Source organism: Myxocyprinus asiaticus, chromosome 33, assembly GCF_019703515.2.
Source record: "Myxocyprinus asiaticus isolate MX2 ecotype Aquarium Trade chromosome 33, UBuf_Myxa_2, whole genome shotgun sequence".
Classification (NCBI taxonomy): Eukaryota; Metazoa; Chordata; class Actinopteri; order Cypriniformes; family Catostomidae; genus Myxocyprinus; species Myxocyprinus asiaticus.
The window spans coordinates 39834704-39854410 of record NC_059376.1 but is presented as its reverse complement, the minus strand read 5'-3'; the positions used below and the strand labels follow the sequence as shown (position 1 = coordinate 39854410).

General features: G+C 38.4%; 1 protein-coding gene across 3 annotated transcripts; it reads left to right on the top strand.

Annotated features, from left to right (window-relative positions):
- Nucleotides 1–833: 833 nt before the first annotated feature.
- Nucleotides 834–18002, top strand: LOC127423742 (coxsackievirus and adenovirus receptor homolog). Of its 3 annotated transcripts, none has more exons than XM_051668288.1 (8): nucleotides 834–881; nucleotides 2289–2392; nucleotides 4212–4381; nucleotides 8034–8235; nucleotides 10640–10789; nucleotides 11023–11145; nucleotides 12374–12512; nucleotides 16049–18001. In XM_051668288.1, exons 2-8 carry the CDS (start codon nucleotides 2317–2319, stop codon nucleotides 16293–16295), a joined length of 1107 nt encoding a protein of 368 aa, XP_051524248.1. In that variant the 5' UTR covers nucleotides 834–881; nucleotides 2289–2316; the 3' UTR covers nucleotides 16296–18001. The 3 variants fall into 3 exon arrangements, with proteins under 3 accessions (XP_051524248.1, XP_051524249.1, XP_051524250.1); XM_051668289.1 differs by having other exon boundaries at nucleotides 855–943; XM_051668290.1 differs by lacking the exon at nucleotides 834–881 and adding an exon at nucleotides 1017–1803 and having other exon boundaries at nucleotides 16049–18002.
- The last annotated feature ends 1705 nt before the right edge of the window (nucleotides 18003–19707 follow it).

The window sequence follows — 19707 nt, the reverse complement described above, 5'->3', positions numbered from 1 at the left end:
CGCATATTTTACCCCCTAATCCTCATTAACGCAATGCAACATTTTAATAACTTTAAATATTTAAATTGTTTAATATATATATAATAGTACTCTCTTGGTAATTTTTGTTCATTTTCATTTAAAAATTCATTGTGCAACAGCATATTTTTTCTTGTAATACTGATATATATATATATATATATATATATTTTTTTATTTTTTATTTTTTATTTTAAAGCAGTAATGAGAATCATCATTGAAAACAAGGGGAATAGTAAATGTAAAATGTTAATGGTAATTATTATAAGTGTCCTGAAAATAACGGTCCTAAATTCTTCATTTTCTGTATGCAAAATAATATGTTTTTGTATCGATAGCCTTTGACATAACGACAAATGAAAAGCAGTTTTCTCCTTCATAATAAAAGTTGATAAGTCTTAGTTATATGCTATGCTAACTATATTGTACAGGATTATATGGTTATTTTATCATTAGCATTTAGTATCGTTTTTCATGATGACAATCACTACTTTTGTAAAAGCACTATTTGAATCATAAAATTTTCTATGAGCATCAAATCGCATTTCAACCAAAATGGGTGGATTAATCTACTCACAGGAACAAATCCAAATACTTCAACAAATACTTCATTTGAATCAAAGCTCATCTGGCTACATAGAAGAAAATAAACCACAAAGCAATTTACTGATTTGTTTCAATAAATTTACTGATTTCAGGTGGAAATGGGTTGGGCAGTATCTGCAGGAAGCAGTTTCACAGAGTTCACCAGTCCCACGCAGTGATTGGTGGAATGCAAAGAGGGGTGGAGCTTGAGAGGATTCACCTGTTTACCTGTTTCAGGTAAGTGCAAGAGGGAGTGGAGGAAACAGTAAAGAGAGCAGGTGATTAAACGGCTGGATTTTTTTGTTGTTGATTATTCTGAGTTTGCTTGCTCCATTAAGAGGTAATCGTAATATTATTTTTGTGAAATCTCTTATTAAGGTTTTGCTAAGCTTTATATTCAAGAGAATTGGAAGTAAATTGTCTGTGATACTACAGCTATAGTTTGGACTTTGCTCTTTATGAGGGCTAAGAGAAATGAAATCATTGCCTGTATTTGAGCTTCATTAAGTTTCTCAGGCTTTTTTTAATTTCTTATGAGCTTGAAATGATTATTGGAGGCTATTAGTAAGCAAGTGCTCACAGAGGGCATTTTGAAAATATAGCTCTGTGATTTCAGTGTGTGTGTGTGTGTGTGTGTGTGTGTGTGTGAGTGAGAGAGAGAGAGAGAGAGAGAGAGAGAGAGAGTGAGTGAGTGAGTGTGTTAAAGTATTCAGAACGGTGCATTCCTCTACACTTCAGTTTTACAGTTACTGGTGTGTTTGCTTTATGGGGCGGTCATGCAGGGCACACTCTCAAATGATTTATAGACATTGATATAAATCACAGTTTCTGTATGTTTTGAGGTTTTACAGACTAAAGTTTCCGTTTCCTTTCAAATTGATAACTTCAACTCATGTTTCAAATTGAATACTGTGTAAGCCAGGGTGTGCTGAGTGACTCCAGCCATGTCTCCTAAGCAACCAAAATTGGCCCAGTTGCTAGGGAGGGTAGAGTCACATGGGGTAACCTCCTCGTGGTAGTGATTAGGGGTTCTCGCTCTCAACGGGGCGCATGGTAAGTTGTGTGTGGATGCGGAGAGTAACATCAGCCTCCACATGCTGTGAGTCTCCGCGGTGTCATGCACAATGAGCCACGTGATAAGATGCGCAGACTGACTGTCTCAGAGGCAACTGAGACTTGTCCTCCACCACCCGGATTGAGGTAACCGTGCCACCACGAGGAACTTCTAAGTAGTGGGAATTGGGCATTCCAAATTGGGAGAAAAGGGGATTAATAAAAAATAAATAATAATAAAAAAATAATAAATTTAATAAACATTGTGCAAAAAAAAAATAATAATAATTTCAACATTGGAATTATTAAAGTGTTAAAGCACTTATAGTGTTAAAGCATTATTTGCCATCATTTAATTGTATTATTTATAGTGGCCCCAAAAAGTATGTGGACTCCATTAAGCCACACACATTTGTTGACATCACTCATGGTGTACTACTTCAGAGTGATTAATGATTCCTTTTTATATCTTTGAAGCAAAACTGGAAACTTGCTCTCGTTACAGACAGCTAAAATGGCATTTGAATTATCCATACGTGAGACTTATCAGGATCAGATGATTCACACTTGCAAATGAGCTGTCCAGTTGGCATGGAACAGTCACACTCTGTGTTTCCCCCCCTCTTACTCAGGTTTTCTGACAGAAGTTGATATTTGGCTATGAGCAAGCTGTGGTTCAACTGCACCTTACCAGTGGCTGCATTATATTGCATTGCAGTATGCCTAAATCATGCAGGTGAGTATATTGTTTGTTTTTTATTTTAATCTTTGCACTCTTTTCAAGGGTTTTCTGTGTTAAAGGTCAGTTCTTTCACTTTGTGTGGGCTGTATCGAGTTTCAACGTGTGACCGCGTTATGCATAAATTAACCCTGCATATTAAAAAGTTGCACTGGCCTCCCACAATCCACTTTATGCAAATCCTGAATCTGAATATTACTGGTTCTGAGCTTCCCTTCTATGCACTTGCATGTGCATTGCACATTGACTTTTTTAAACAGCATATGTAATGTCTAAAAAAAAAATTGGATTGAGAATAATTTGCATCATATTAACTGCATTTGAACTCTAGAGCATGAAAATGCATGATATTTGACTCTGCACGGATAGCCCGGTCTCACTGAGGTTTGAACCCAGTGGTGTTGCTCAACATGTTTATGGTTGGACTGTTTTGATTCCAGCTGGGAGAGGTGATCCATAATCTATAAAATCCGTGAATCACCGAGACACTCCCAGTGCTTTTTTTTTTTTTTTTTTGTCAATGTGCAATGCAAATACAAGTGACATAGTCGCCAAACATGTTCTGTGGTTTTGGCGGTGCTAAGAACAAAGTGAACCCGACAATCTGTAGCGTTTCTCTACAAAAAAAAATAGCAGATGCCCTTGGCAAAGGCCAGACTGTTCAGCTGTGCTCGAACTGCAGAAAACAGGTTATTCTCCTGGAATAGAAAGGAAGATGTTGTCCTAAAAAAGAAATGGGGATTTTGTTAGCGTCAGAGGATAGTGTCAGTTCATTTTCTACAAATAACCTTACTGCTTTCCAGGTAATGTGTCTTTTTATTTAGACAATTTTAGCTGAAAGTAAACAATTGTTTTTTGGTAACATTTGTCCTTAAAGGGATAGTTCACCCAAAAATGAAATCTCTGAATCTCGACTTTCGGTTCCGTTAACTGTTCTTGAACATGCATTTGTCTGCCAATGCGGATGCAACACTGTGTTAAAATACTCTGACAGTGTTTCCTGCATCATTCCTCAATCTACAGCACAACAGCGCGACCAGTGTAGTCCGATTCCCAAACGAATAACACTTAAGAGTCGGGTGTTTTGAATCTAAGGCACGAAACATACAGTGCAACCATTGTAGTTTGATTCCTGCACAAATGACTCTAATGAGATGGTAGTTTTGAATCTACGGCATGAAACATACAGCGCAACCAACATATTTAGATTTCCAAACAAATGACTTGAATGAGCCGGTTCTTTTGAATCCACAGCACGAAACATTCAGCACAGTCAGTGTAGACCAATTGCCTAACAAATGACTCTTTTGAGCCGGCTTTTTTGAACCTACGGTAAGAAACAAACAGCACCACCAGTGTAGTCTGATTCCTTAACGAATTACTCTTATGAGCCGCTTGTTTTCAATCGACAGCACAAAACATACTGGACAGCGTGGCCAGTGTAGTTTGATTCCTGAGCGAATGACTATCATGAGCCAGTTCTTTTCAGTCTACAGCACAAAACATACAGCGCAAACAGTGTAATCCAATTCCTGCTCAAATGACTCTTATGAGCAGGTTGTTTTGAATCTACGACACTAAAACATACAGCGTGACCAGTGTAGTCCGATTCCCGAACAAATGACTGAAAAAGAATTGCGCTTCTTATTTCCAAGTACTAAAAGAACCATTAAAGTAATCATTAAGGAACTGTTAAGTGGAATTTTAATCTGAACCAAAATCGTTAAATTCCTTACGATATCCATATGTGGACATAAGACAGAAGAATTATAAAATTAATGATTATGACTCGTTATTTTGTATCTTTCTCTTTTAGCTCTTACGCTGGCCATCCAGGTGGCATCCACTGGACCACAAACTATCAAGAAAGCCCAGGGGGATAGCATTACTCTGGGCTGCAAATACACTGTAGACCCCTCGGATGTGGGAGAGCTGGACATTGAGTGGACAGCTGTCAGTCAAGACATGACCCAGAAAGATCAGCTGGTGAGAGAGGGGGGAGAGGATGCTGAGAATAGCATATACTCATGTTTTATTAAACTTTTATTGAGCTTGGATTGATGCATAGGCTGGTAACTTGCATCTTAAAGAGCTACAGTATGTGCCTAATGAAAATAGTTAAAGCTTCTTTTGAAATTTTTTTTAATATGCTTAACATTGTTGGGGAGTAACTAACAAAGGGACCATTCAAGCTGTATGTTCTTGCACAATAAAAAAGTTGCAGTGCAACAAATAGAACTCTGTAGTCACACCAGTGTGACCTATAGCAAAATATAGTCGCACCGGTGGGCAGGCTGGAGCCCTGTCGTGCACCGCATGAGTTCAGTATCGTGGTGAGATGTCATGATAGACGTGAGAAGTTTACCATCCTGTCTTTCCACACTGACAGCTACTCTATTGTTGTGTGAGAATGTCTCTTGGCACTTTGCTAGCGCTTATGTCATTACTATAGCATACAATGTAGATGTAACCAGTCCTGCTCGACCTGTTCCGAGCAGGATTCAAACCAGTGTCTCCGACATGGGAGGCGGGCACCCTAATGAGGAGGCTAAAGGCAATAGCATCAGTTGCTAGTGTGCCTCTTGAGGCCAGGGAGTGAGGTTTGCACACTGCACAGCTACCTACCAGCTGGCTACCGTTACACTCACCCCCCTAAACCTCACTCCCATCTGGGTCACGGCACCACTGTAACCGATCCTGCCAAAACGCTCCGAGCGGGATTTGAACCGGAGTCTCCGGCATGGGAGGCGGGTGCCCTAACAAGGAAGCTAAAGGCTACAGCCTCTAGCGTCAGTTGCTAGTGTGCCTCTTGAGGCCAGGGGATTGAGGTTTGCACACTGCACAGCTACCTACCAGCTGGCTACCATTACATACCGGCTAGTATGGCTTACACATTGCATGTAAACACCATTAACAGCATTCTAACCGATGTATCCAGTGTGCGCTAGTTTACGTTTTGATGTAAAAATGTGTGAATGCGATATTTCGAATCTCATGTAAGTGTGGGTTTCTTGTGTTGTCGGATTCTTGTATAAACGTTTGTGCCAGAGAAATACTGCTTTGATTTGGTGTTCATTTCTTCAGTTTTTGATTTTATAATTTTGTCTTTTGTTCGAAAATATTGTTTAAATTTTGTCAATATTTTGTCATGTCATATTCAGTATTTTTAGTTAATTTTACTAGTGTAAGCATTTGTGCTAGATAAATGCTACATTGGCTTAATGTTCATTTGATGAAAATGTCTATAATTTAGTTAATAATTTGGTTTCGTATTCATTCATTTTTGCCAATTGTACTGTAAAATGGTGCATAATTTTAGTCAGCAAAAATAAAAAATTTTAGTTGATGATAATGCAAAAATGACAAAGAAATGTCCAACTGTAACAGATCAAACTCTAACCAAAGTTAAAAAAAAAAAAAATTATTATTTTTTTTTTTTTACATTTAAACACACATCAAACATACTAAAGAACAACAAACAACAGTATTAGCTACTTTTTAAAAGTTCATGTTGGTTATATCTTCAAGCTTTGAAGACTGTGTTTTAGACAGTTTAGGATATTGCGTTTAGGAATTAACAATGCAAGTTAAGCATTTTTTGCTAATGTTGAAGAAATAAAAAGAAACCTTCGTCAATGAACATTTTTCAGTAATTCCGTCGACAAGATTAACACTGTTCTTAATGTAAAAATAAAGTACAGCATGTTATCTGATAAGTTATAGGTCTATAGTATATTTAAAGAGGCCATAAATGTGTCCCAAACCGCACACTTCTGCACTATTCTACGCCATTTTGTAGTATGTTTACACTGAAAATGTGCACGCTAATAGAAGTGTACGTTAAGTACCTGGATGATGCAGTTTTTCAACCATCAAAACAGAGTGTGGAATGTTGGACACTTTGTGCACTCAGTGCACGCGGCTTGCTGTACATAGTGGAAGGGGCGGAGTTACCTGGCTGCGCTGCTGGTCTGACAAAACAGTTGTAAATAATGAAGAATGTAGCAGCTAGCAAAACTTCGGTGGATACTGTACCTAACAAATGTAAGTTGAATGCTTAACCATCACCCCAAGCTGTGTGAATATGTACATTATTTAAGATAAAGTGTTGAACTGAGGTTGGCTAACGGGCTAAATCTAGCGGCAACACAATAGGTGCACTTGAAACGTCACTTTCATCAGCCGTTAAATGGCGAAAGCTTCTGTGTAGTATAAAACGGTTAAGTGTTCTATTTGGGATGATACTACACTTTGAAAATTCATACACTACATGGCTGAGTACATGGTATATTTTGTAAGTGCATATTGTATAGTGTGTCGTTTGGGATGACACGACCATGTCACATGTCTATCACTTTGAAGTTGACAAAAATGTACCTTTTAGCAGATATACACATTTTAGAATTTACAGTCTCTTTTCTGGGAAGGAAAATGGATTTCATGACTCATGTTGCAGTACAGCTTTTTTTTTTTTTTTTTTTTTGTCAAAACTAATGCTTTCTAGAACAAGAATAGAAAAAAAGGGGGCGCAAGCCCTTCAATATGTCCAACCTTACTGTCTGATTTAAATAGGACATGCATCAACACTGAAAGGAAAATTGTTCGTCAAACAGTTTCATGGAGTCTTTAAAAAGTTCCTTAAATGGCTATTAACTTCAAGGTAGTTAGCAACTTTTGTTAGTTACTTGTAGTGTGCCTAACTATTTTTCAAAAGAGTAGCTTGATTGTAATTTAGCTACTTTGAAATAGAGTATCTTTTATCTTGGGAAGCAAAAGTTTTAGAATAGCTTTCCCAACACTGATGCTTAAAATACACTCCCAAGACATTTCTAGGGATTTAACGATAGGTTGGACCATTAAAAAAAAAGTTCAGTAAAGCTTGTCAGCTTTTTTCATAACATCTGGCATTTTTGATAAGAAAATAATGGATAGGCCTGGGTAGCTCAGTGGTAAAAGACGCTGGCTACCACACTTGGAGTTCGCTAGTTCAAATTCAGGGCGTGCTGAGTGACTCCAGCCAGGTCTCCTAAGCAACCAAATTGGCCCGGTTGCTAGGGAGGGTAGAGTCACATGGGGTAACCTCCTCGTGGTCACTATAATGTGGTTCGCTCTCAGTGGGACGTGTGGTGAGTTGAGCGTGGATGCCGCGGTGGCTGGCATGAAGCCTCCACACGCGCTATGTCTCCGTGGCAACACGCTCATCAAGCCACGTGATAAGATGCGCGGGTTGACGGTCTCAGATGCGGAGGCAGCTGAGATTCGTCCTCCGCCACCCAGATTGAGGCGAATCACTACACGACCATGAGGACTTAAAAGCACATTGGGAATTGGGCATTCCAAATTGGAAGAAAAAAAAGAAAAGAAAGGATAAATGTTTGAGTTCTGTGGAGGTCACTGTTTTAAGCTGATCAGTCATATCACATAGGTAGATTTTGTAATGTCTCTGATCATTTCTCTCTTGCCAAATTGCTTAACATCAGGCTTCCTGTGTGCAGTGATTTCTGCGAAATCCTTCTGCTTGGCATCTAAGACACTTCGTCCTAATGACAGCAGGTGGTTAGACCTGTTATTTTAGATAAGACTCACTGCCATCGCCCAAACTCACAGAGCCGGATCTCTGTCTCTGTCTATCTGTTAGATCTTATCCTACAATGGAGGGAAGGAGTACAAGCTGGGAGACCCATCCCTCATGAGTCGTCTGCAGTTTGTTGAGGACCCCAGCCGTGGAGACGCCACGGTCACCATTTCTAACCTCCAGGTCCCAGACACGGGCACGTACCAGTGTAAAGTGAAGAAATCACCAGGCTTCGATTCAAGGAAAATCACTTTACTGGTGCTAGGTGAGAACTAGTGTCAGAAATGAACTTTTCCCATTGAGGGGCAATTTTTACCCTGTGGATTTGATTTTCTGGGGTGTTTTTATCTTTAAGAGGGTCTATTTTTAAAACCCTATAAAAATATAATTTTTGTCAACCTTTTGTGTTATACTTAGATTCAAAGGTGCAATCAGTAATAGTTCACCCAAAAGTGCAAATTCTATCATTAACTCACCCTAATGTCATTCTGAACCCATAAGACTTTCTTTCACAAGAAAGACTTAAACAAAAAGGTAAATTAATTTGAAGTAACAAAGTCTGTTACGTGTTCATGAGCGCAATGAGAGAAGCTCGTTCACAGTGGCTCTCGCGACAACGTGCAAGAACGTGCTTTATTTAGGTCAATGAATGGGCAATTGACATCAACATTTTCATTGAAAAATGACTTGCATTTTGGGTTGTTTCTCACCCAAACGGGGGGTGGGGGTGGGGGTGGTGTGATAACTTCCGTCACTTCTGTTCTGACACTTTGATAAAGTCCCGGGTTTCTGTTTTACCGGTTCTCTCCATCCTACCACGCCCCTTTCAACTGGTCTTTCACAATGACATGAATGGAATGATAGGTGGGGTGGTCACTCATTGTTAACACCTTTCTCCTGTTGTTCTCCGTCAACCTCTCCCCAACCCCAACACCTCACCTGTCTAGGGCCCCAATAGAGCGCAAATGGCCGCAAACTTTTAGCGCTCTTGTGTTTTCCACATTGATTTTCTCCATAGTGATTTAAAACAGTTACTCCCTTTAAGCCTTGAAACCAAAAAACCAGCTCTAAGGTGAATCATAATGTGTCCATTTTTTTATTGAAGTATTATAGCTTATTGCAAACATGAAATTGTTTTCGCAACTCATTTTATTGCCATGTATTTCTGAGTGAATTTGGATATTCAATAAGAAAAAAAAAATGTAAGCCAGGACTTTGATTTGATCAGGAATTGACTGGATCGTGAAACATGAGCATTCCAGACCTGAATGCATGTTTTTGAACAGGGATGTTTTAATTGCATCTCTGATTTAGACTTCAGTTGCAAAAATGCCGATAAAAGAGTTGGTACATTCAAATCATCAGCATTGGTTTATACTGTTTTTTTCACTGAATCAATTTAAAACTTTGACACGAGTGAATCATTAAATCCCTCAGAAATGTTCACAGAAGTTTCCTCATGGCATTTTTTCTTAAATTAAAATGTTTTAGTAAATCAAATTAAGTAGGTAACTATAATATATGTAATATTATGGGTACCACTTTACAATCAGTTTCCATTCGTTAACATTAGTTAATGCATTAGGCATCATGAACAAACAATTAACAATATATTTTTACTGCATTTATTGATCTTTGTTAATGTTAGTTAATAAAAATACAATTGTTAGTTCATGTTAAATAATTTGATTTAAAAAATGTATTGGTACATGTTGAAATTAACATTAACTAAGGTTAATAAATGCTTAAGTATTGTTCATTCTTAGTTCATGTTAACTAATGTTGTTAACAAATGGAACCTTATTGTAAAGTGTAACCCTATTAGGTACTATGTGTTAAATTAGTGCATATAAAAGGAAAAGAAATTATTTAAACTATTTTAAATACAATTAAATAATATTAATAAATCATTGTAACAGGGGGGTTAAAATGGGAGAGGAGGAGGCGGGAACCGGTTGAACAGTCAAAGTAATATTTAATGTAAAATTAAAACATAAAGATAAAACACAAATGCACACACGGCAGCTGCGTGTGGCTCTCTCTCTCCCAAACTGCCGCATCCGGTTGCCTTTATCCCTCTCCTCGGCTGATTAGCCCAGCTGGGGGCCGGGCGTGCATAGTCACGGCCCGGCCCCGCCCTTCTCCTCATCCCAATAATATAAAGTAAAATAATAAAAGTATTAAAAGTAATGTATTATTTTCATGTTATGTGCACCTACATAAAAATATATATAGTAATGCATAATAATAATAATAATCTAATGGGCTACAATGGACGATTGATGTTTGGAAATGTTGGTTCTTCTGACTGAAAACAACCTTTTAAGTGGCTTCGGAGTAAAATGTATATATTATATTATATTACTAAAAAAAAAAGAAAACATTTTTTTTTAATGGCACATGCCTAGTCCTACCTGATTTTATATTATATTATTATTATTATTATTATTATTATTATTATTATTATATTATAATAGCCTAGTCCTAGCTGATTATTACAATATATGAATTATATTATATGCCAAAAAGACCAAAAGGAAAAATATTGCCTTTTTCATCACCCAAGCCTAGTGCTACCTGAGTATTACAGATTCAAAACAAGTCAGTTTGTTCTATGCAATGGCACATCATTTGAATGTCATCTTTCTTTTTCTGCTGATTTCTCACAGTACGACCTTCGGTCCCTAAATGCTGGGTGGAAGGCAGTGAGGAGAAGGGCGGAACGGTTTCGCTGCACTGCAAATCCTCACAGGGTTCACCTCCTCTAAAATATGCATGGACGAAAGAGAGTGGAAACATGCCACCGACCGCAACACAGAGTGAGTTCCCCACCCATGAACACAGGTCTGGTCCAACAGTACTCTGCTAATACTTCAAACATAATATTATTTGGTTCTGCATGAGTAACCTGTAGCTTTAGGCTTGTGCGTTGTAAATCACATCAGCTGCTGTAGACAAAAACATTTTTAAGGCCTCTTAGCAACCAAACAAGATGAAAATGTTGCTGGCTTATAGAATAGCTGCACATTCTCAACGGGTCTTTTGTTTGAAGATCCCCAAACTGGAGAGATGCTAATCAGAAACCACAGTGACAGCTACATGGGGAAGTACCTTTGTGAAGTCAGCAATGAAGTAGGCACAGAACGATGCACCTACGTCCTTCAAGCATATAATCGTAAGTATGGGTGGGCCACAGTATTTACAGCGGCCCCAAATGTATTTGCACACTTAAAGTGTACATGTCCTTGCATTAGATAAAATATCAAAGCAAACACAAACACAATTTTAAAGCAAATTGTTTGACAAAAATATGTTTGCTAGGTTTAAAATGATGAAATGACACACTGTTCAAAATGAAGATTAAAAAGTATTTGGATTATTTAAAAGACATTTCAAAGCAAGCTACACTTTATGTCTGTTTGTCTTTGTGTAACCGGTCCTGCCCGACCCACTCCCAAGCGGGATTTGAACCAGTGTCAGCCAGCATGGGAGACAGGTGCAATAACAAGGAGGCTAAAGGCTACAGCCTCTAGCTTCAGACACTGGAGCGCCTCTTGAGGCTAGGGGAGTGAGGTTTACACATACTGCACATCTATCACGTACCAGCAGGCTCCCATTACACTTATATTAGATAATAAATCATCAAAGGAAGTGCCATTTATTCCAAAGAAATAAAGATAATTTAAAGCAAACTTTTCAAGCAAAAACTTCAAGATTATGAAACAAAGATATTTATTTCGTCAAATGTTAGTGGAACATGTACATAGTCAATGTGCTGAACTTCACCTGTGGTTAATCTGCTTGAACACTTGTGGGAACTTGAGGGGAACTGACTTTATACATTGACTAAAAATCACCGTGACACCAGTTGATTAAAAGTCGCTGAGCAAAAAAGGCTCAGAAAAGTGAAGTTAGTTCTGAGAGAACTTTTAGTAACATTTGTTTGCTGCTGCTGTTTGGTTTGATATTTTGTAGCCTAATGCAATGACATTTAGAAATGAAATGTGTCTTAAGTGTTCAAGTAGTTTTTGTGGCCACTGTATTTGTTCCATTTTTATGTAAGGGTCTTTTTTATGTTTATTGAACCAATAGAAACTATCATTGCCAATTAATTCCAGAAATTAATTGTGTGTTTAGCACCCTTGTGTCCAAGGTTCATCCTTGGTTTAATTGCTCAGGATAAAGTAAGGTAAACACAGCAATGTTTCTGTTTATAAAAACCATTATAAGTGACCTTGTACAAAATATGCAGCCTCACTATATAGAGCATTTTCTGTAAAAATGTTAGTTTCATAAACCCATTTACTCTGCAGATGATTTTGTAAGAGCAACACTTTCAGATGAATTGTTCCTGAGGTTAAGAGCCTATAATCCACTGAAGATATCTGTGCTTTTATCTCTAGCGACTAATAAAGTGGGAGTGATTGTGGGAGCTGTGATTGGTGCATTGCTGTTGCTGCTGCTCCTCCTCCTGCTGATCTGGCTTCTGATTTGCTGTTGCAACAAGCGCCGCTATGAGAAAGAGGTTGCCAATGAGATTAGGTGAAATACTGCTGATTCTTATTTTTTTAAATAATTATTTATGTATTTATTTACAGCTTGATCTCATGAAAATTACATGACTCTGATTTTTGCAAAATTATATTACGTGTATCATTACACGTATCGCGGCAGTTCTGAAGTAAAATGTCCACTGAGTGGCGCTAAAAGAGAGTTCAATTTTCTCCCAAACAGATGAGGTTTTTAAGGTTAATTCTCTATTGAGTTTTAAATTTTAACAAAACCTGCCTCTCTACCATAAACCTTAATGTAAATGATGCAATTGCTGAAACAACCACATAATTTTGTGGTGCTTCTGTGACATTTTATTTAGAAGTCATTGTAAGTTTAACATGCATATATTTAAAAAATATGAGCCTTACCTAAAAATGTATTCAGAATGAATTTTATCATTTTATCACATACTGTTTGAATGGTAACATTCCAACAGTATATGATAATGGGGTCTGTGGTATCAAGATGCAGTTGTAAGACGTGGTAGTATGTCACAACATTAGTGGAATGTCTTACTACATGCTCTTTCCCATCACCAGCAAAGAAGGCTATTTACTTTTAGTGCATAGTAGACGAAAGTGAATTGACAGCCACTGATCCACAGTGAATCTCATTAGTGAATTCCTGGTTGACTAGTCAACAATGCCTTCTTGTTTAGAGCTCACAACCACAACCAACACGAATCATCTCAACTGGATTAGTTCCCAAAGGCTGTATGGTGTCTCTTCAACTGTAGCCTTGTGTCTGTCACCTTCACAACATCTCAAAATATGCAAGACTCGTTGTCTTGATATGACTTGATATTCGATTGGAATATCTTGATTGGAATTATTCAAAAACATTCTGTATACAAATTATATTTACCTTAATTTGTCTTCGTCTTCACCCATTTTGGACCCATTTGTTGAGTGGGCTGCCGGGCGCGACGTTGCAGATATAGAAACCATTTAGAAAATAGAATGCCCTGTCACTCGTCGCATGTTGCTGTCAAGGCTGGTTAGGACAAAAATTCTGTTTGACATGGAAAAGATACCTTTAATTGCGTTTCACGGTGTCGCGTCGCGTCTGGTTAGGTCACGGTGAGACAGACAAAAGCTGTGTCAGAAATCATTCACTCATTAACTATTTCCTATACAGTGAATGGCAGTGAGTGCATGATATCTCAGCAGTGAGTGAACGAAATGAGTGAGTGAATTCGGACGCTGACGTATAAACCGAGCATCGGAGCTCTGGGGCTGTCGCAGAAACAACGTCACATATGCACTTTTAAAATACTTGGGCCTTACTTGTTATTCTTATTAAATAACATATTAATACAATAAATCTTCGTTCTTTTTGACATTTTTAATATATATGTTAATATAAAGAGTAAACACATTTTATCAAATGTATATTATTGTATTTATTTGTTATACTTTAATATCTTTAAACTCCAATACAAGCTGGGTAGCGTTTCTGGGCACATAGCACCCTCATCCGATCATAAACAGCACCAAAGTTTTCATAACCTATATGTTATAACCGAATATTTGTGTGTCATCTCCTGAGTTAAAATAATATCACCTCAGTGAATTATTTAGTAAATAAAGAATTCTTCATTCTTCAGCAATGGCAAAATTCAGTATAAAATACAAATAAAGAGTACAATTTAAAATGTATCTGTAGGTTTTGCCTCTCTATATTTTATTATTTTATTTTAATCTAGTAATGATTTGTCAAAAAGTAATCTAATACATTCAGCATGAAATGAAACATTGCAGGAGTGAAGGAAGCAGTAAACTGGCGTCTCTCTCTCTCTCTCGCGCGCGCTCTCTCCTCCAGCACACGCTCCCTCTCTCAGCTCATACGTCTTCCCCGCGGTGGATTATGGGCAATTAACACTCGAAATTAGAGTGCATTGTTGGTAAGAATGAGTGAACAAAAGTGGAACGAGTGGCTCATTCATAATTCAGACACTCCAACAAAATTGCGGACACCCGAAATAGTGCATGTGTCAAGGAGGAGGGTGGGACCGGGCTGTGAGTGCGCACGCCCGGCCTTTAATCGGGCTAATCAGCCCGAGGAGAGGGATAAAGATGAGCCGGATGCGGGAGAGAGAGAGCCACATGCAGCTGCCATGTGTGTTTTTATGTTTGTGTCTTTTTAAGTTTTCATTAAATATTAATTTGATGGTTCATCCAGTTCCTGCCGCCTCCTTGCCCGTCCTTTAACTGTTACATTGGTGCCGTAGCCGGCTCATCTTTATCCCTTTCCATGGCTGATTAGCCCGATTGGGGGCCAAGCGTGTGCACTCACGGCCCGGCCCCACCCTCCTCCTCATCACAGTGCACTATATAGTAGATAGGGGGCTGTTTCAGACACAGCAATAGTCTTTCTAGCAAGTCAGTCTACTGTCTGCCATCTTTGGAATGCTCTCAGGAGGCTATTTCCTGTCATGAACGTGTAGCTTCCATCTACCAGAATGGGGGAACATCGAAATCTCAAAAACAGTTTGTCAATATATCAATCAAAGAGCATATTTTAAATCAGCAGTAAAATCTGACAAAACCGGTATCATAAATTGTGCTTCTTCGCCTCATATTACGTTAAAAAACTAAATTTTCCTAGCTTGTATAGCTAATGCACGTGCACGTTCTTGAGTTGATCGACAGGCAATGCCTGTATGTAAAAGGTGATTGGATCTTTTACCTGTAAGTCGGGACTTCCTTTCCACATCCATGGACCATTGGGCACTAGAGCTCTTTGGGCATTCCAATTTCTTCCATTCATTTGAATTGAAGTGGCCCATCTCAGCAAAATAGTCTCTGATGTAAGTCAAAGGGATCTTTTTTTTTTTCTTCTTTTTTTTTTTTTGATCGTCCACAGTATGAAATACGTCAGTCCAATCAGTTAGAAAAGACATAGCACACTATTGCAGAACAGTCTGAAAATCTGTACCAGGTTTCAAACTGATCTCACAAAAAAATCGGAAAAAAGGTAGGTTGACTTATTTATTTTTTTTAACTAAAATTGGTCTAGGCTTACCGAAATACAAAACTCTGCCTCCAGTGGCCAAAGTGGTGTGTTTCGTTGGGCGTATGGGCACGTGTCATTTTGCAGGTGAAATGTCCACGGAGGGGCGCCAGAAGCAAGTTGTGAAGAGTGTTGTGAGTGTTGTAATACAGTGAAGAGGAATGGATATTTTATAAAATGTTCTTGGATACAACATGAGGATTTCCCATGTGATCATGTTGCAGTTTTGGTGGACGTCGCTTGAAAGCTCTAAAAGGAGTTTCGGCCATAGTTTAGGGATTTTTAAATTTTTTGTTGAACAACAATAATGATGTGGCCTTCATATGACAGCTAAACACAAGCTTGATCAGGCTAGAAGACCATCTAGTCCAACTTAAACCATCAAGACCAGCAAAGCAGACTGGTTTAAGCATATTTTTTTTAAAACGGGGTCCTTTCTTCTGATGTTTTATGTTGTGAATAGTTACAATGAATTTGGCTAAAACCATTTCTTACACCCTATATTTACTTAGGGAGGATGTGGCAGCACCGGAGAGTCGCCCAGGAAGTCGTAACACCAGCTTCCGTTCTATTATGAACTACCACACCCATCCAGGCATTAACTACATCTCGGTTCAGAACGCAGAGGTCATGCGGTCTGGATCAGGTCACAGCAGCACTTACACCGAAAAGATTAGAGTCCAAAGGGAAGCCAGCATGCTTGCTAGTGATCACAGGCCTCCACTACGATATGACAGCAAATATGGATATCCTGTATAACTGACGACCTGCCAGTGGGACTCAAAAAAACTGCAAAACGGTGGCAAGATTTGCAGCCATAGAACTGCACAGAAGAATATTCATTTGTGAACTGCATAATATTGATCTACTAATATGTGTATAGTTGTGTTTATGTATTTTTGTATAATTTTATTAGCATTTGCATGGACGTTTTGGTAAAATGTGGTTAAAATGAAAGAATGTTAGCAGATTATGGTGGTAATTTTAAGAGGAATTTAACTAACAAACCTTTTTAACTTCTTTGTAACAAATTCAGTCATTTAAGTTTGAAAGTAAAAGATTTTAAAAGTGTGATGTGAGTGGTTGCTATGTTACATAGTTATTTACAGTGAATCCAAATAAATATTTGGACACATACTATAAGCATGTAAAACACACTTAATGTATGCAAGTTTTTGCACTGAAACGACTTTATACATCCACAAAAAATAACTTTGACTCCAATTGATTTGACGTTATTGCAAAAATGCTCATAAAAGTTCAGCTACTTCTGAGTAAAAGTCTGGCATAATCTGTTTGCAGATATCACTTGGTTTAATGTTTTGTCATCTAATGCAATGACATTCAGACATTTTAAGTGTCCAAAAATGTCCCAATACTTTTGGGGCTACTGTAGCTGGACATTTTGATAAAATGTGGTTTAAATCAGTGGTGTAGTAGTAGTGTCTGAAGAGGTGGGCATACTGTGAATTTATGGACCCCCCAAATTGAATGTAGACCAAGAAATGTAAAGCTCCAAAAAGCATTTAAAGGCATCTTTAAGGTAATCCATATGACTCCAGTGGTTTAATCCAAGTCTTCTGAAGAGATCTAATTGATTTTGGGTGAGAATAGACCAAAATATAACTCATTTTTCACTGTATATCTTGACATTGCAGTTAGAGGTCTGCATTCCCACCTGAGTCCAGCAGGACCCGCGGGACCCGATCAGATTACTTGCAGCGCTGGATTAAATTTCCGAGTTGAAGGCGGTAAAAGATGGTAAATCCATAAGTAGTGTGATGGAGTGGGCGGTCAGATAAGAGCCCGAAAAATCCAATGTGGATATCTATTTTTACAAGAATGGCAGAGCTAAGCATGGACACCCAGTTTCGTCAAAGGATGTGAAACTGGGACTGGAAAATGGTCAGTTTAAGTGTTTAGAAACCAACCTCAGGCAAGTCAGATGGGGATCAAGTCATGTGTCAGCTGATAATAGCAATAACAGAAAAATAAAGCGTTATTTGTGTACACTTGTTGTCTATTTGTATGGCTTTTGCCCTATGTGGAAAATGATGCAGGATTGCGGGAACGGTTGGGAAGAAAATCACTACGGGCAGAGAGCAGGTAAACATGAAGTAAAATCCAGCTGGAGCGTTCAGGTGTGGGATAGAATCTTGCGGGAGCGGGATGAAAAAAACAGTCCCGCGCAGACCTCTAATTGCAGTCTCTAAGCACGATCATGATTTCAAGCTCGATTACACTTCCTAACACATGATGCATGCAGAGCTCTAGATGGCCCAAAACCAAGTGGATTGCTTCTGAAGTCAATGATTAAACCACTGGAGTTTTATGGATTACCTTAATGCTGCCTTTATGTGCTTTTTGGAGATTCAAAGTTCTGACCACCATTCACTTGCATTGTGAGGACCTACAGAGCTGAAATATTCTTCTAAAAATCTTCATTAAATGGAACACAAAAACCAATGTTCATTCTGCTCATTTGTTTTCAATGAAAGACTATAGTGGCCAAGAGCTTGGAAAGTCATGAGGATGAGTAAATAATGACATCATTTTCATTTTTGGGTGAACTATTCTTTTTAAGTTCTAAAAAGAAAGAAAAAAATCTGCATTCCTTACAAAATATCTGTAAATCATTTTTGGTTGCTGGATAAGTGCTTTGCCCCTGTGAATTCACCTGCACTGACAAGCATTCATTTCAAATGAGCACTGATTTGGAGATGATGGGAAAATAAATTGTTTGCCATGTCTGATTTGCATCTGCCAACTAACAGGTAAATCATTGCACTGCTGTGGGCATCCTGTACAAGAGCGCCCCCTGGCTGCAGTGTCAGTAGAATCTCCCATGACCCAACCTTCTACATTGAATAGTTCACCCAAAAATGACAATTCTGTCATTATTTTCACACCCTCATGTCACTCCAAACCCATATGCTATTTCCTCATTGAAACAATTTTGAGTGGTGGTGGTGTAGTGGAGTAAAGCACTGAACTGGTAAGTAAAAGGTTGTTGGTTCAATACCCACAACCACCACCATTGTGTCCTTGAGCAAGGCACTTAACTCCAGGTTGCTCCAGGGGGATTGTCCCTGTAATAAGGGCACTGTAAGTCACTTTGGATAAAAGTGTCTGCCAAATGCATAAATGTAAATATTATGACAGTTTATAGTGACCAATCTGTAAAGATCCACAAAAGAACATTACTGCACCATAAAAGTTGGTTCTGACATGTCTAAAGACCAAATGTCAAAACTTGGAATATATAGTTGCTCATGAGTTGTGTGGACTACTTTTATGGTGCTTTTGATGACATTTTTAAGTTTGACAGACTGGTCACTAAGTACTGCCATTATACACACAGAAAATATAACAGCATACAGGTTTGAAATGAAATGAGAAAAAAATTGTTTGTCTCCAATCAATTTTCTCTTTACCATTTTTCTCAGAATTTTTTGCCTTACAACCTCTGATTATGGGGAAAATGGGTCTTGACCAATGAAAGGAAAATGAGAAGAGTGCGTGAGAGAAAAAGGACCCATTTACACTGTTTCACAAACTTATAATCAGCATAATTGTCCTTATATGTCATTTGTAGCAGGAAAACCACTATCCTAAGTATGTAAAATGATACCCCCAAGTCTCTAGAAATGACTAGGTAAAAGTAATAGCACACATCTCGTAAAGAAGCTGCAAGATTTGAGGTATCATTAATGTCTGTATCTTAGGTATGAGCAAACATAATAGTGATATTTGCTTTAGTGGGCACCGTTAATAATATAATTTATTATATACTAGTCTTATAGCATATGCATCTGATGTTTTTATCAAAACCGATACAAATCAAAGATCATTCTGGATCACAGATTGTTGTACATAGAAGCTTTAAACCTGTTTGTGTAAGTCAACTAAGAAAAAGTGGCTTTGGGGGGCCAGGGTAGCTCAGCGAGTAAAGACGCTGACTACCACCCCTGGAGTAGTGAGTTGGAATCCAGGGCGTGCTGAGTGACTCCAGCCAGGTCTCCTAAGCAACCAAATTGGCCCGGTTGCTAGGGAGGGTAGTGTCACAGGGGGTAACCTCCTCATGGTCGCTATAATGTGGTTCGCTCTCGGTGGGGCGCGTGGTGAGTTGTGCGTGGATGCCGCGGAGAACAGCGTGAAGCCTCCTCACGCG

What these genes read in the sequence shown, in the direction of transcription:
- LOC127423742 (XM_051668290.1), top strand. Translation starts at nt 2,317, where the DNA reads ATGAGCAAGCTGTGGTTCAACTGCACCTTACCAGTGGCTGCATTATAT. An exon ending in AATCACTTTACTGGTGCTAG is followed by an intron (nt 8,236 to 10,639) that starts GTGAGAACTAGT and finishes GATTTCTCACAG; the next exon opens with TACGACCTTCGGTCCCTAAA. An exon ending in CGTCCTTCAAGCATATAATC is followed by an intron (nt 11,146 to 12,373) that starts GTAAGTATGGGT and finishes TTTTATCTCTAG; the next exon opens with CGACTAATAAAGTGGGAGTG.